Below are 14259 nucleotides of genomic sequence, written 5' to 3'. Positions count from 1 at the left end.
AAAAAAAACATGCCCGCTCATCATCATCATCATCCTCTCTTCCCAAGCCCGATCCCCTTGCTCCTCCCCCGCACAAGCGCGGCCAGGCCCTTCCCGACGGCGGCCAGGTCGCCCAGCATGGTGATGTGGCCGCGGTCGGTGCAGACCCTGCCGCCCCTCACGAGCTCGTACCCGGGCGGCAGCATGGCCTCGCGCGCCAGGACGACGCCGTCGCCGCTGGCGAAGAGCAGGTCGTCGTACGCGTCGGCGCGCGCGATCGCCTCCCGCCCGGCCACCCCCGCCGCGTACGTCGTCGGTATGTCCTTGGCGTACAGGACGGCCAGCGGCGGGTACGCGTTGGCCTCCTGGTGCGCCGGGTTGTGCGCCAGCTCGGCCCGGAACCGCTTCGTCTCGGCGAGCGTCCGCGTCAGGTAGGCAATGTTGCGCGCCCGCGTGGCCGACGAGCCGTCGTCGTTCTTGCCGTTACTGTCGCCGTTCGGGACCCGGTTCTTGGACGTGGACGGGGGCGGGTCAAGAGAGCTGCCGGGAGGCTTTGTGGTGGTGGCGGTGGAGGAGGAGGACGAGGGGGAGGAGGAGAAGGAGGAGCTGTTCATCTGGGGAGCGAGGGTCCGGTCTTTGAGGAGGGCCGCGTCCTTGGCTTCGGACGCCGCCGCGCTGTGGTGCTTCTTGCCCTGTGTGCCGCTTCGGCTGCGGAGAGGTAGGCTCGGAAGCGAGTCCGACAGGCTGAGGAGGGAACCAAAGGTGCTGCTCCGCGAGAGGGCGGGCAGCGGGGGCCCCGAGACGCAGGGGCAGAGGCGGTACTTGATCCAGTCTTGGACGTTGTAAAAGTCGATCCTGTACTCTTCCTTGGTGACCTTGTCGACGAAGCCGAAGCCGTCTTCCGGGAGGAAGACAAAGGTTGTCCGGAGCGAGAAGTTGACCTGGGCCGTGAGGATCTTCTCGTTCAGGAGGACGGCGTCGCCGTTGCGGAGCGGCCCGAGGATGTTAATGCACCGCTGAGGCACGCCGGCGTACAGTACGCCCGAGAATAGCTCGGGCCGCTGGTTCACCGCGTGCCGGGTTATGACGCCGCCGAGGCTGTGGGCAATGACCAGCGCGCCCCGGCGCTCCTTCGGGACGCCCGGCTGGTTCGACGGCAGCTTCTCGAGGAACCCGACCAGCTTGCGCGACAGCAAGTGCGGGCTGAGTCTCCAGTCGTAGCCGTAATCGTGGACCCTGAGCTTCCCCGTCCGGGCGTTCTCGCACTCCCGCAACTTCTTGAACAGCCGCTTCGAGATGTCGACCGGGCCGACGTTCTTGAGCATGCCGTCGGCAATGATGTGCTTCTCCATGTTCTCCTCGTCCTCGGGATCCAGCCCGACTTCGAGGTTGACCTTGCGGACTCCCAGCTGCACCTTGACCGGCACCCAGAGCCGCCTGTGGGGGGGCTTCGCCGAGCGCAAGATGGAGCCCCTATACCCGCCCATGATCACGACGTCTCCGGTCAAGGATTCTAGCACCGCGTCCAGAGGGTCTTGGTTGGCGCGCTGGCTGTTGTGCGCGGAACCGGACCGGCTCGCCCCCGGCAGGGGTTCAGTCGCTGCCTTTTTCAGCGGTGTGTTGAGAAGACCTGGCATGGTCAGCTGTCCATAGAGCCATTGGAGGGTGAGCACACGGCGGACAACCTACTCGGCATCTGCGGCAGCTTGAACGACGGGCCCTCGAAACTGTCCTTGATCGCCTTGATCCGCACGTTCACCTGCTCGCGAACGTGGGCGAAGCGTTCGTCGTCCCCGAGTGAAGAGACGTGGGAGAGCGTGTGATAGAGGAGCGAGTCGTCCGAGGCGGAATGCCGCAAGGGTCGGAGCGGCGCCGTATCGGACCGGATCGAAACCTCCTGTGGCGAGCTAGGACCCGGAAACGGAGCCGGGGGCGACACAAGTACCCTTGGCGGCCGAGCCTCCGATGCGTGACCAGGATCCTTTTGCTGTGCGCTAGAGCTGGATGAGAAGAATGTCGGCGTTGAAATATTCGGAATGAGACTTGAGGGAATCGAGATGTTCGGTAGCACTTTGGATAGCCTCTTCAAAGCGCTCTCTCCGGCCGACTGCGAGCGATGCTGCCTCGAGTGGGACTGGAAGGCCGCGGCCATGGACGATCGGAATCGGCCAGGTTCAGAAATCATAAACTGCTTCGGCCCAGCCTGCCACGGAGATGGGAGAGTCAGCGGAGACGGGCGCTGGTTGGGACTGCTCTCAGAAATTGTGGCCATGTTGTCGGAAGCAGCCACCGCCTGCCCGCTTTGACTGATTTCCTCGCCCGGCGGCGTTTCAAACAGGCCGGGCTGGCGCCCCAAAGCCGCGACTTTGTCGGCAGTCGGAGCCCTGGGAGACGTGAGCAGGGTAGCCAGAGGGCTGATGGCCGGCTGTAGAAACGACTGGGCGTCGTCGTGGTCGACGTCCAAGTCGTCTTCCTCGACGCTGTCCAGCTGTGGTGAGCCGCCCTCCTCTGCCGGAGGAGCCGGAGCCTGGGTCGGGGGCATTACGGTTGAGGAGGCAGAATTCGCCATGCCGTCCATTATGTAAGTGAGTTGTTGAGGAAAACGTAGCGAGCGAGGGCATTCAAAGGATCACCAGGCCCCACGAGAGATGACAGGTCGCGATATGGTAGCCTAGAAAGCAAGGCTGTACTGTACAGTACATACAGGTGCAATGGTAGTGTTAGTGTGGGATGTGTGTGGCCCCGGGGGATGGTCAGGATCGGAGATTATGAACCCTGCTGCTATCCCGCTCCAGGCGGAGCTTCACATGTATGTAAACATTGGCCGATCTGGTAGAAGCCGGGGAAGATTCCACAGAGCTACTGTGTAGACCGTTCCAGACGGGCGGTTTTAAGGTGATGCAGTAAGCTGAGGCTGAATACGGCTATCGGGTAACAGGCCGGGTCGCTCGGAGGCTCATGCGCCCGCTGTAGAGGCCGTATTCCCTGTCCTAACTATCGTTGGTAGCAAGTTGGTAGGGATGAGGGTCTGCAAAACATGCCCCGCCACGGCCGGGCTGGCCCAATGAGGGATGGCCCCCATCTCAATTGGACCTTGGGATTTGTTACTGAGCAGGACCTGACTTTGATGCCTAACCTTAGTGCTCATCTCTTCTCTGTCAGCCGCGGCGTGGTGCGCATCGCTTCATCCAAAACCGCAGTGTACCCTTTCAAATATGCATTTTTGGATTTGCGTATCTGGCGTTTGTTTTTCGAATCCAATGCCGTGCCGACGTCGTGGTGCAACCGGCCATCGAGAAAAGGCGATCAGAAGCTCCGTGGGATCCGCAGGGAAAGCTTGTGACCTCGCACTCCATCCGGAAAGATTCCATTGGAGCTCGCTTGTGCATGGGTTCCACGCGGTTCCGGTCGCCCACGCCTCTGGCTGGTTGATCACAGACCCACGCATCGGCACATTGTCTTGGCCCACTCAAGTATCAGATTGCACCCCCGAGGAGGCTCTTCGTGCAACCATGGGGAGTGCGTCAGGGGCACCTTCCTATGTTTTGGTTTTTTATAGAAAAAAAGGGAAAAAAAGAATAGAAAGGAAATGAAAAAAAAAAGTCAGCGCGTATTAAATGCGTGCAGACGGCTCTCCAGGGGTGGGCAGGAGCGAGAAGCGGCCCTCGATCTGCTTGATCCTTTCCACCGACCTCTTCCATGCCGGCTCTTCTGCGAGCCGCTCAATGTAGGCATGCAGCTTCGGGTATGTCTCCTTGAACGAACCCTTGTCCCACTGGCCGATGCTATCAAACGCGCCATCTTTCCCAGCAATGAGCGGGTAAGAGAGCATGATGTCGGCGCCAGTGAGGGTGCGGCCACACATGTAACTGCCACCGCCCGGTGACGTCTCCAAGAGCTGCTCCATCATCCCAAAGTGCCGCTTCATGTTCGGAGCGACCACCATGGAGATCATCTGGTTTGCGATGAACGTCGTGATTGGCCGCACAAAGAAGGGTACACTGCTGCCTTTGAGGCCGGCTAGAAGCTTGTCAGCGCCCAAACCAACAGGTGAGTTCGCGGGGGAGGCCCAAGTACCGCTGAGGATAAAGTTCATGACCATGGTGAACATGAAGCTGCCCTCAATATAGTGCAGCAGGTACTGGTACCGCATCCATTCCTCCGTCTCGCCACCGACCTTGCCCTCCTGGCCGTCCTTCCAGCGCTGTGGCACCAGCGTTTTTCCCCTGCGAAAGTGGTCGCACAGGTATTGCGTGATGAAGCCGCTCTCTGCAAGGATTATGGGCTCCGAGGCACCTGGAGCCGTGATAGTGACTGCAGGTGACTTGCCCAATGGGTGGATCTTCTTGAGCTCAGGCGGCGCTAGCATGTCTTTCTGGCGGCGGTAGATCTCGAGCTCGTAAGGGATCTCCAACTCCTCGAGCAGGAACAGAATGCTCTGAGCTCGAGACCCATTGAGCCTGCCAAGGTGAGGTGTGAGTAAAAGTGGCCATGAGAGGGGAGGAGGAAATGGTGGGGGTAATCGAGGGACTGATATTGAATCAACGTACCAATGAAGCTTGACTTTCACCTCTCCCATGGTTATACTTGAAGACTCGCTATTTCTTGAAGAACACACACACAATGGAAAGAAAGGTTGAGACGGCCGGTTGATACACTAGGAGTAGGTAGCATAGGAGAATGAGTGCGCTGTACCTGTATAAGTGTCAACCGGGGAGAAGAACCCCCGGCAGTTGCTGGGTAGGATGCCGAGGTACATCGTCCCACGAGTGCCCTCCACTTCGAAACGACCTTGCTTTATGAAATTGCTGGCATGGCTGGGATTCCCCGTAAAAATGGGGTACGGATGGCCAAGAATACATCTGATCGATCCGCTCCCCCAAAATATGGCAACTAATGTTGATGCTCGGTTGGAGTGATCAAACAGTGTTCAACGACTACTCGGGACTTGCGTCTCGACCTACGTACATACAAAGGAAACAACAAGCTGGAAGCGAGTAAAAAGGGCCAAAAAAAGATAGAGAGAACAGTGAACTGCAACAAGTTGCTTAACACTCCTTCAAAACGAATATTGCTACCGATCACTGCGTAACTAGCAACCACTGGAAATCAGCTCGATCGGCAAACACAGGGTGACAGTTACCCGGCTGCTGGTGTGGAGGTGACTAATTAATCCGTGCTTTCCAGATGCTGCTGCAATGCTTGCGAGCAATTCGTCCACTGCCGCTTGCACCCGGACTGGAAGCGAGAAAGGTGTAGGCACGTGACTTAACGCCCCACCCTCGTTCGTCTCGGCGCCAAGACCTAGGTCGAATGAGACAGCACCTCATCGGAGCTCTCAACACCAGCAGACGAGCGCTGGGAATCTCGAGTCTCGAATTTCGAGTAGAGCCCTCGACCAACTCCCGCAACAGCCTTCCCTCTTAACTGCCAGGGACAACCACGAACGATCCAAGATGGCTGGCCTACCACACAACAGTGCGCACCCAATCAACATCACCGCCAATTGACCGTGAAAGGGACTCGGCTAACCAGATGTGCGCGCAAACAGAGGTGGCCATGGACCCGGCCCTGGTCCGGCTCGGGAGTACGTCAACGGCCCCGTCATTCCCCGCCCCGGTCCCAATCACCCGGCGCACCGCCGAACCGGCGCGTCACCGGGCGAGGCTAACACCGACCGCGCAGGCATGGTCCAGAACCGCTACAAGTACTTCCGGTGGACGAAGCGGACCGCGCGCATCACGTTCGTCTACGCGGCTGTCATCCCGGCGATAATCGGATACCTCGGCTATCAGAACGACGTGAGTCTCCCAAATCCCTCCGGAGGGTAACGAATCGGCGGCCGGATTCGATCAAGATTGGCGAAGGAAGGTGCTGACCTGGGCTTGTGTCAGGGTCTGTGGGATTTGCGCGCGAAGCGGAGGGGCGACATCATCTCTGAGCGTTAAAGGTACCAGGACCCTAAGGTGTTGCTGGATTGGAATTACTGTACAAAAGTGCGCGAGACACAAAGGCGTGAATGAAAGGACGCATTGTCAAATGTCATAGCAAGCTCTCTCTTGCTCCTTCGAGTTCTGGCTGGCGACACTGTCTCGATTCATGCCCAGAGAGGCGTGGCCCGAACGTTGAGATGCCGCACCGGTGCTGTTTTTTGATGAGGCTCAAACCAAACGCGAATTATTTCGGGGTAGGTAGAGGGTGCACGGCAAAGAGAAAGGTAGTTGTGATGAACAGGCGGCATGGAAGGAGAATGAGCAATGCTACTTCGCATAATACGGTAGGTTGCTGCTTCGGGAAGAAAGTGAGCCAGTCAATTCTGGCGAGCACTGGTAAAGCAAGTCCAAGAGGCCGACGCAAGGCGCTGTTGGAGTCATTGATGCTCAGCGATCAAAGCGAGCAGGTAGACGTCCGGCGAAGATGCGAATACAAGCGGGGAGAGCGTAAAGAGCGAGCATATCTCGGTATGCGCTACATATATATATAAACACATATATATATACATATATTACCGCTGTCGCTCAACTTCGCAGGGGATCCTTATGTTACGCTAATCCCAGGCGACGATCTGAAGTGGGATCTAATCGCGCTCCAGCTTAACCCTCTTCCTGCGAGCCTCGGGATCATTGGAGCGGTCCCCCTCGTCTGCCCGCTTCTTCCCCGAGGTCTCCATGGGAACTTCGTCACTGCCATCCACGAGCTCTAAAGTGCGCTCCATGTCCTCGAGCTTATCAGGCAAGCCTGACAGCCAGCCTTGGATGAGCGCCCGGAGTTCCCCACCGCGTCGCTTTTCCGCGGTATCAACCAGCTGCCGCAGAGCCTTAAGACTCTATCTCCCCCATCTCCCAATTTCCGGGGGCTCGTCGGGCAACCTGTCTCCTCTCCTCCACTCGCCGTCCGGTATCCTGACCCCGCCCCTTCCAAACGGCTCATCCCTATCCCGATACCTCCCTCCACCGCCGCCATAACCCCGGGGCCCGCCACTCCGATAGCCCCCTCTCATGCGGCCCCCGCCCGGCGGCGGGGGTCCCCCGTAACTCCCCCTCCTCGACCTCGAATACGGCGGCGGCGGAGCGTCCTCGTCGTCCACATAACCGCCCCTGGCCTCCCCTACACCCGCGCCGCGCCCCATCCTGGCGCTGCTCGCCGGCACCACGTCGCCGGTGAGCTCGTCCGGCGGCAGGATGGCACACGAGATGAAGTCGCCCGTGATGAACCGGGCGTCGGCCAGCGTCAGGGACTCGTCCTCGCTGCTGCCGGCACTATGGTTGTCGTCGTCGTCGTCGTTGTTGTTGTTGTTGTCATCATCGCCGCCGCCATCCCCGCTGCCGGCGCCGCCGTCGAGCTCGTCCCCCGGGCGGCGCGGCGGGTCGCGGGATGCGCCCGGCCCGCCGCGGCCGAGGACCACGGAGCCGAGGAACTTGGACACGTACCGGGGCGGCGTGTCGGTCCGGCCGCGCGTGTCGGCGTAGACGAGGCTGAAGCAGAGGCGCGTGCCGACGGCCGGGTCCGGCAGGACGGGCGGGGAGGCGTCGGCGATGTGGTAGGAGAGCTCCAGGAGGGTGCAGTCCGGCCAGGTGTGGATCTGCAGGTGCGGGGGGAGGGATGATGGTGTGTTAAATTCTTCTGGCCTGGTAAATGGTTAGCTCCCCCGGTCCCGATGGACGAATTGATCCTCCAACAAAATGGGGACCGTATGTACCTGTGAAAAGCCCCAGTCCGGTAGAAGAGCTTCACGAGAAAAGGTGGCGTTTCCGCCCTGTTGAGCTCCCGAGGGCTCATTGTGACGATCGGGCTGTTGGGCGGAAGAATGTGACGATGGTAGGCGATGACATTAGCGTGCGTTTCAAATCATGAAAGGCCTTGAAAAGCCTCCTAAAAAAGGAAGTACTGGTCAAGGAGGTAAATTATATTTTATAGAGGTTGTGCGCTGTTGTTGTTGTTGTTGTTGTTGCTGCTGCTGCTGCTGCTGCTGTTATTGTTGTAAGATGGCCGGGAGCCAATGCACGTAATGTGTGTGCGGTAACTAGTGAGAAGCTCCGTTTGACGCACTGCCCCCCCGCGGCAGGGAATCCGAGTCGCTGGTGGCGGGGTCCCTGCACCACGGTACACAGTAAAACGAGTAGCTAGTTTAGCGGCTCCTGCCGATTTTAATGAACCCCATTCCGCCAGCTTCCAGAACTTGAACCTCTCAGTCTGCCTACCCACCTTTACCCATACCTTGCCCCATCTACGTACGTACGTACAGTACATACCACGACTTTCCGACTTCCCGCGACGCAATTCAACCCCGGAGAGGACCCCAATCGATCGGCTTCATCAAACAATTTTGTCGCTCGATTTGACGGGGCGCCGTCATAATCAAGATGGACTTCGCCTCGCTAATGTCCCAAGAGATCTCCAAAGCCAAGGGCGGCAGCGGCAGCGGCAGCGGCTCCGGCTCCTCGACCGGGGGCGGCGAACAGAAAAAGTACATCTCGCGCCGGGAAGCGGAGGAAGCGCGGCGCGCCGCCTACCTCGCCGAGCAGAAGCGCCTCGAGGAGGAGCGGGCGGCCAAGGCGGCGGCCAAGCGCAGGCGCGAGGAGGAGGCCGCGCAGGAGGCGCGCGCGCGAGAGGAGAAGCGGCGCCGGCTCGCCGAGGAGGCCCGGCTGCGGAGGGAGGCGAAGGAGGCCGAGGAGGAGCGGGCGCGGCGGAGGAGGCTGGGGCTGCCCGAGGTGCCGCTGGTGAAGCAAGGGGAAGAAGAGGGCGGAGAGGGCGACAAGAAGAAGGCGGAGGAGGGCGGCGACGAGGATGACCTGGACGGAGACGGGGAGGACGCGGGCGATATCGCCGAGGAGGAGCTCGTCAAGAAGCTCAGGGAACTCGGGGAGCCGGCGATCCTGTTTGGTGAGAACCACGCGGCACGGCTGATGCGGTACAGGAAGGTGAGCCGGGGTGGCGCTCTGGCTGCTGCCGCGGGTCCCATCGCGACGACGCTCGTGCCGGTCGAAGAGAAGGATATGAAGGTCCCCGACAAGGTCCCGCCGGCGTCGGATAAGAAGGCCCGCAGGTTCCTCTACCGGCAGCTGGCGTCCTACTTCAACATGGTCCTTCGCGAGTGGGAGGCGGCGCTGGCGCGGGAGAACAACGCGGATACCTTCGCCGGGCAAGCGGCGCGCAACGCCATGACCTCCAGCAAAGACTCGATGCGGCCGCTCTTTCGCAAATTTGAGCAGGGCAACCTGGACGAGAGCATCCTCGAGGCTATCGTCGAGATCGTCAAGGCTGCGCAGGAGCGGCGGTACGTCGACGCCAACGACGGGTACCTGCGCCTGAGCATTGGCAAGGCGGCATGGCCCATCGGTGTTACCATGGTCGGCATCCACGAGCGTAGCGCCCGTGAGAAGCTTCACGGCGGCGAGAGGGGCCATATCATGGGCAGCGAGGTCACCCGCAAGTACCTGCAGAGCATTAAGCGATGCCTGACCTTTGCCCAAGTCCGCTGGCCACCAGAGGACATCCGGCAGTTGATGGGCTGAGGTTGGCTGGTCTTCAATAGCTAAGAAGCAAGCCAAACAAAATGAGTGATACCCAATTGAGATTGAACGCTCTGCTTGAACTGCTCCAATGTCATTCCCGCGAGTCGAATCAGTTTCTCCCATACCCGTTCGTCATAACCATTTCTCATTCATGCTTAGAATATCATCATCGACTCGGGATCGCCGAGCCACCAAGACCAAGCGGCCTAGATTCTTAGTGATACTGGTCAAGTCTGCCTCTGTGCTCCGAAAGCGCCTCGCCTCGCCTCCTGTGTAATGCAATAACGAGCAACCGATAGAACCGCGCCTTTTTTTCCCCCCTCTTGGCCAGCCAATATAAGTTCAGCCCAGTGTTTCCTCCACCATGAGCTCTCCTTCACTGGGGAAGAGGCTCGTTTTCTTACTGCCCCTGAGCTCGAGGTCTGCCGCAGCGAGGCCCATCCGCCGGAGACGTTCGAGAGCCTGCCTCTCGTACTCCTCGGCTGCCTGGAGCGCCGTATCCTGCATCTGCGCTCTCGGCTTCGCGGCCTTGGTTGTTACAAGCTAGAGTGGAAACTTAGCAAGTGCGACGAAGACTCCCGAGCGGAACCAGACGGGGGAACGTACCCTGTCAACCATGTTAATCCGAGCGCTCAGCGCGCCAGATTGAATCATATCGGCCAGCTCATCCTCGATGCGCTGGTCAGGTCGGCCAAACGCCTTCTCCATGGTCTCGAGACTGACGCACGAGAATGGGAGCAGGTACTGAATGATGCACTTGCTCCGGATCTGGGAATAGATGTTGGGGATATGTTTCTGGAGGTAGATATCGAGGAGGTAATCCGGACGATACGACTCGAGGATGCCGATGCAGGCCGAGTATCTGCCGCTCACAAACTGCGCAACCGCACGCCTGATGTGCGGTGCTTGCTCGAGGAAGGTTCGGAACTGAGCGTTATCCAGCACATTGCTCTGTAGCTCGTTTCGGTCCATAGATGCGAGGGCGAGGAGGCCGCCGTAAACCGCGACGTCGCTTTGGCTCGCGAGCTCGCTGTAGGTTGAACCGGAGATGCTGGAATCGGCCGAGAGAAAGCTAAAGGCAGCCTCTCTATACTTTTCCTGCCCGAGAAGCGCAATGCCGTGGGCGATCTTCAAGTACGGCTGAACAGCTTTTTCCTCCTCGGCATGGTGGGCGCCCCCCATCTTGCTGAGGTGGGCGCTCACCATTCCCCATTCACGACGCTGCACTGACACGCGAACCAGGTGCTTGCCGACATCGAGGAATTGCTTGGGGGTACTGACGTCCGGCCTCATTTTAGCGTACGTCTCGGCTGCCGCGTTAAGGTCTCCGATGCTCTCTAGGTGCTTGCCGAGGTCCTCATTGCCCATCTATGTACGACACGGCCGTGTCGTCAGCGACAAGTCACGTCGGTTGTGAAGAGCACAGAACCTACCCTGATGCTCTCCTTGATCAAATTGTTCTTGTACCCTTTAAGCTCCGTCAACAAGCGGTTCGTCTCGGCCTTGTTTGCCGCCTCCTGTGTCTCCAGCCATGCCTGGTCGTAGGTTGCCTCGGGTTCCGAGGGCGCCGCAATCCGCAGGCACTCAACTGCCTCCCTGTACCTGTTCGTATCTTTGCCTCGCTTGGCTTCGGCGATTGCTGCTTTCAGAGCATCGACACATAGCGGCACCGAGCTGCGTCCGATAAGGAAGAGACGGTCGAAGCGCGTACGGCCTGGGAGGAGCTGTTTAGAACAGCATCGACTGGGAACAGGTCGGATGCCTGCCTACCTTTGTAGTTCTGAATGTAGAGGTCGAGATCAAACTTGGGCGGTTCTTGCCATACGAGTCAGCGCATCATCCTTTATCGGGCGTTTTGGTTTGCGGCTCGCCCTGCGGGGGCCGGTGCCGGCCGACCAGAGCTAGGGCTCCCCGTACCTCTAACGATGACCCCGTCTTGATTATCCATAAGGGTGAAGAAAGCCAGCAGAGAGTCCGCCATCTTTGTCGGTTGCAGGATGCTGGGACGTGGTTGACGCGGGGGGCGACGAGGCTGCGAGCTGTGCTGGGGAACCTGTGGTGAGGCTGAGGTCAGGATTGGGAGGAGAATGCCAGGCAGCCAAGCCGAAGTGTCATGGTGGGGTAAGGTAACAGTGGGGCTCGCGTGCCCTCCAGAATCCGGCAGCCCATGTACACTATTCTCATCAATCGCCGCCCTTCTCAATCAGCCTGGGGAAACGCGGTGAGAGCAGATACACTACACTAGTGCAGACAAACTTCAGATGAAAGCGAAACAAGCATGTTTCGAACAAGAAGGACCAAGTTATCGCCTAAGGCTGACCCAAGTGGGCCTTGCGCCTAGATACCGCGGTTTGCGTCTCAGAAATATCGAATGGTGTTGTTTTCTATTTTTTTCTCTTTAGCCCAAAGGACCCTGCTTCATATCGGGAAAGCTCGGTCGCCGAGGTGTGATTCTGGGAGAATGACTGCGATAAGGCTGACTGCCCCTGGCTCGAGCTCTCGGATAAGTCGTTCGATACACTAGTTACCCATGCCGTCGGAACGTTCTCGGACTTCCTGTCTTGGGCAAACTGAAAAAACACACATCCACACTAGATTGGAAGCACGCAGCCCGCCGAGATTCAGGCTGCCCAGCCCATGGTCCGCGAGTCCCAAAAAAGGAAGCAACGAAAAAGGGGTCCATGGGCCCAAGTAACCGAGCACGAATCGGATCTCCCAGATCAACGATGCCCAGATACGTTGCCCACAACGACATGGGGACGCATCAGTTCATTTCCCCCCATCCCAGGTGCCGAACTGCGAAATATCCCCACCATCGACCGTGCCAAGGCCGTGGAAAAAGTCTGCTCTTTGGACCCCGTCATTTTGGCACAGTGTGGCAGTTGCAAAAGATGGTCTGATTTGGACCCTGTCCCTCTTGCCTGGGGCTCGTGCATGCCAAGCCTGCACACTGACGTCAGCCAAGCGCCTAGCGCGCCAATGTTCTTCTCCACACTTTCCAGATCGCCAATGTAAGTTTCCCATCTCCTGCACTTTTAGGATGAAGTTTGTCAACGATTTGATGGGCCGCTGCGAGTGGTTGCTCCAAAAGCGCATCCTATACGACATTCTAGATACTGCCCCCAGTAACTCGTATAGTGTACACTAGTGTACACTATCGCACCCCAGTCCTTCCTGCAGGGTCTCCCTTCGGTGCTACTGCGTTTGCATTTTCCCAGTTTCCGGCTCCTTCAAGCAACGAACGCTCCTGCGTATCAATTACATACACACAGTGTCGCGTAACCGCCTATTGCATGCACGACGGAGTAAGTCGATACGTTACACCACACTAGCACGGCATTGCTACCCTCAACAAACAGACCTTCCAGAGGGCAAACTCTCCATCTCGGTGAGGCAGGAGCGAGCAGGGCCCCTGACATTCAACGTTCCATACCTTTCGGCCTCAGGCTGCTGTAGTTGAAAGTTTGCACAGTGTTGGTTCCACTGTACCCACCCGTGTCCTTCCTGTTTCTGCATGTGTTCCATTGAGTGAGCCATTCCTGTTCCTCGCACGGCAGCCCCATTCCGATTCGGGAATAAGGCCGGAGAAGCGCGCGCGGCCGGGCAACGCCTCGAGGTTCAACACGCACACATCCACTGGAACGGAGACACGCGAGAGGCAGCACCGAATGCCCGACCCGGACAACGCCGGCACACGGCTGTCGAGCCACACCATGAAGCTCGCCGCCGGTTGACCTGAGCGAGTTGGGACCACATGGACCGATGGGAAGATGCACGGGGTGTGTGGTTCAAAAATGCCCGAATCTGCAGAAGGCGGTTTTCGATCCGATCCCAGCCTCCCGCTGTCCCGCAGTGCCCGCGCAGCTGCATCGTCCGGCATGAGATGCTATTTTGAGCAACGAGCCCTTCCGCTCCGCTCAGTTCCGTTCCCACTGCTTCGGACTCGGAGATAGCTACACTACGGAGTACGCTACATGTACTCCGTACATAACACGTGTACGGGGCAGTGTAGGAGTCGGAGTAGTAGCAGCAGTCGTCTAGTGTAGTGCGCACACTGCACTGCACTACCTATCCCAGAGTCCTGGGAGCATGGGGACACGGCCGACATGCGCTAAAGGGGCCCCTGCCAACCAGCTCCCTTCATGGAAGGGCGTGCACACACACAAACATGCGTCACGCAGCCGGCGTGTAGAACTGGATCACACAGACGCGGAGCCTGCGGCTCCTCCGAGCACCCGTGGCGCCCGCAGGCACATCCCAGCCCAAGGCGCACTGGGAGGCGGTACGAAAGCGCAGGTACTTGTGTCTACACACTATAGGGGCAAGTGTTCCAACCACCCGCCACCCAACCACAGAGCGGTGATTGCCGAATCCTCTTTCGAATTCAGACCGACAGACGGGCTTGGCTGCTTCTTAGTCGCTCTTTCCCGCTCCGGCCGCACCAGGAAGGGTTCATTTGCTATGTTCATTATTATAAGGATTTTTTCCCCTATTCAACGCCCATTTTTTTTATTCTTCTCGATCAAGAGCTGGTTGTGCCTATCTGTCTGTCCCTTTCTACGGCCGCTCGCCGCTTCCCCCTCCCCCCGTTCCTCCACATCCGACTCTGAGCGGGCCATCGACGTCAATCTGAACTGGTGCCCGTTGTTACACTAGCCCCGAGTCGGCACCGGCTCCCGCCTACCCCCATCCCTGCCTCGCTCCCGGAAAAGGCTCTGGGGGAAAGCGCGGTCCACACTTGGCACCGGATTCTGACGCACCCTGT

General features: G+C 58.9%; 7 protein-coding genes across 7 annotated transcripts; 3 read left to right on the top strand and 4 right to left on the bottom strand.

The window, feature by feature from the left end:
• Window positions 1-10: 10 nt before the first annotated feature.
• On the bottom strand, window positions 11-2697 carry MYCTH_2304324 (uncharacterized protein). The gene is made up of 2 exons (XM_003662958.1): window positions 1669-2697; window positions 11-1609 (listed from the first exon to the last, which is right to left on the bottom strand). The coding sequence occupies exons 1-2, from the start codon at window positions 2555-2557 to the stop codon at window positions 30-32; spliced, it is 2469 nt and encodes an 822-aa protein (XP_003663006.1). The 5' UTR covers window positions 2558-2697; the 3' UTR covers window positions 11-29.
• An 870-nt stretch (window positions 2698-3567) lies between these two features.
• Window positions 3568-4784, bottom strand: MYCTH_2304323 (uncharacterized protein). Its single transcript, XM_003662957.1, has 3 exons — window positions 4530-4784; window positions 4057-4439; window positions 3568-3999 (listed from the first exon to the last, which is right to left on the bottom strand). Exons 1-3 carry the CDS (start codon window positions 4556-4558, stop codon window positions 3593-3595), a joined length of 819 nt encoding a protein of 272 aa, XP_003663005.1. The 5' UTR covers window positions 4559-4784; the 3' UTR covers window positions 3568-3592.
• Window positions 4785-5532: 748 nt separating this feature from the next.
• On the top strand, window positions 5533-6016 carry MYCTH_2079850 (uncharacterized protein). Its single transcript, XM_003662956.1, has 3 exons — window positions 5533-5566; window positions 5665-5780; window positions 5874-6016. The coding sequence occupies exons 1-3, from the start codon at window positions 5539-5541 to the stop codon at window positions 5925-5927; spliced, it is 198 nt and encodes a 65-aa protein (XP_003663004.1). The 5' UTR covers window positions 5533-5538; the 3' UTR covers window positions 5928-6016.
• A 437-nt stretch (window positions 6017-6453) lies between these two features.
• MYCTH_2079848 (uncharacterized protein) lies at window positions 6454-7909 on the bottom strand. The gene is made up of 2 exons (XM_003662955.1): window positions 7679-7909; window positions 6454-7607 (listed from the first exon to the last, which is right to left on the bottom strand). Exons 1-2 carry the CDS (start codon window positions 7756-7758, stop codon window positions 6806-6808), a joined length of 882 nt encoding a protein of 293 aa, XP_003663003.1. The 5' UTR covers window positions 7759-7909; the 3' UTR covers window positions 6454-6805.
• A 433-nt stretch (window positions 7910-8342) lies between these two features.
• MYCTH_2126754 (uncharacterized protein) lies at window positions 8343-9494 on the top strand (the record flags this gene model as incomplete). Its single annotated transcript, XM_003662954.1, has 1 exon — window positions 8343-9494. The coding sequence occupies one exon, from the start codon at window positions 8343-8345 to the stop codon at window positions 9492-9494; it is 1152 nt and encodes a 383-aa protein (XP_003663002.1).
• A 232-nt stretch (window positions 9495-9726) lies between these two features.
• Window positions 9727-11966, bottom strand: MYCTH_2304313 (uncharacterized protein). Its single transcript, XM_003662953.1, has 6 exons — window positions 11751-11966; window positions 11412-11547; window positions 11265-11309; window positions 10928-11208; window positions 10101-10862; window positions 9727-10037 (listed from the first exon to the last, which is right to left on the bottom strand). Exons 2-6 carry the CDS (start codon window positions 11473-11475, stop codon window positions 9837-9839), a joined length of 1353 nt encoding a protein of 450 aa, XP_003663001.1. The 5' UTR covers window positions 11476-11547; window positions 11751-11966; the 3' UTR covers window positions 9727-9836.
• A 165-nt stretch (window positions 11967-12131) lies between these two features.
• On the top strand, window positions 12132-13228 carry MYCTH_94018 (uncharacterized protein; the record flags this gene model as incomplete). The annotated part of the gene is made up of 4 exons (XM_003662952.1): window positions 12132-12505; window positions 12643-12799; window positions 12854-12882; window positions 12967-13228. The coding sequence occupies 4 exons, from the start codon at window positions 12132-12134 to the stop codon at window positions 13226-13228; spliced, it is 822 nt and encodes a 273-aa protein (XP_003663000.1).
• Window positions 13229-14259: the final 1031 nt, after the last annotated feature.

The sequence above is a fragment of the Thermothelomyces thermophilus genome, chromosome 3, assembly GCF_000226095.1.
Source record: "Thermothelomyces thermophilus ATCC 42464 chromosome 3, complete sequence".
Lineage (NCBI taxonomy): Eukaryota > Fungi > Ascomycota > Sordariomycetes > Sordariales > Chaetomiaceae > Thermothelomyces > Thermothelomyces thermophilus.
Note: the sequence above shows the minus strand (reverse complement) of the source record. Positions and strands in the feature narration are given on the sequence as shown.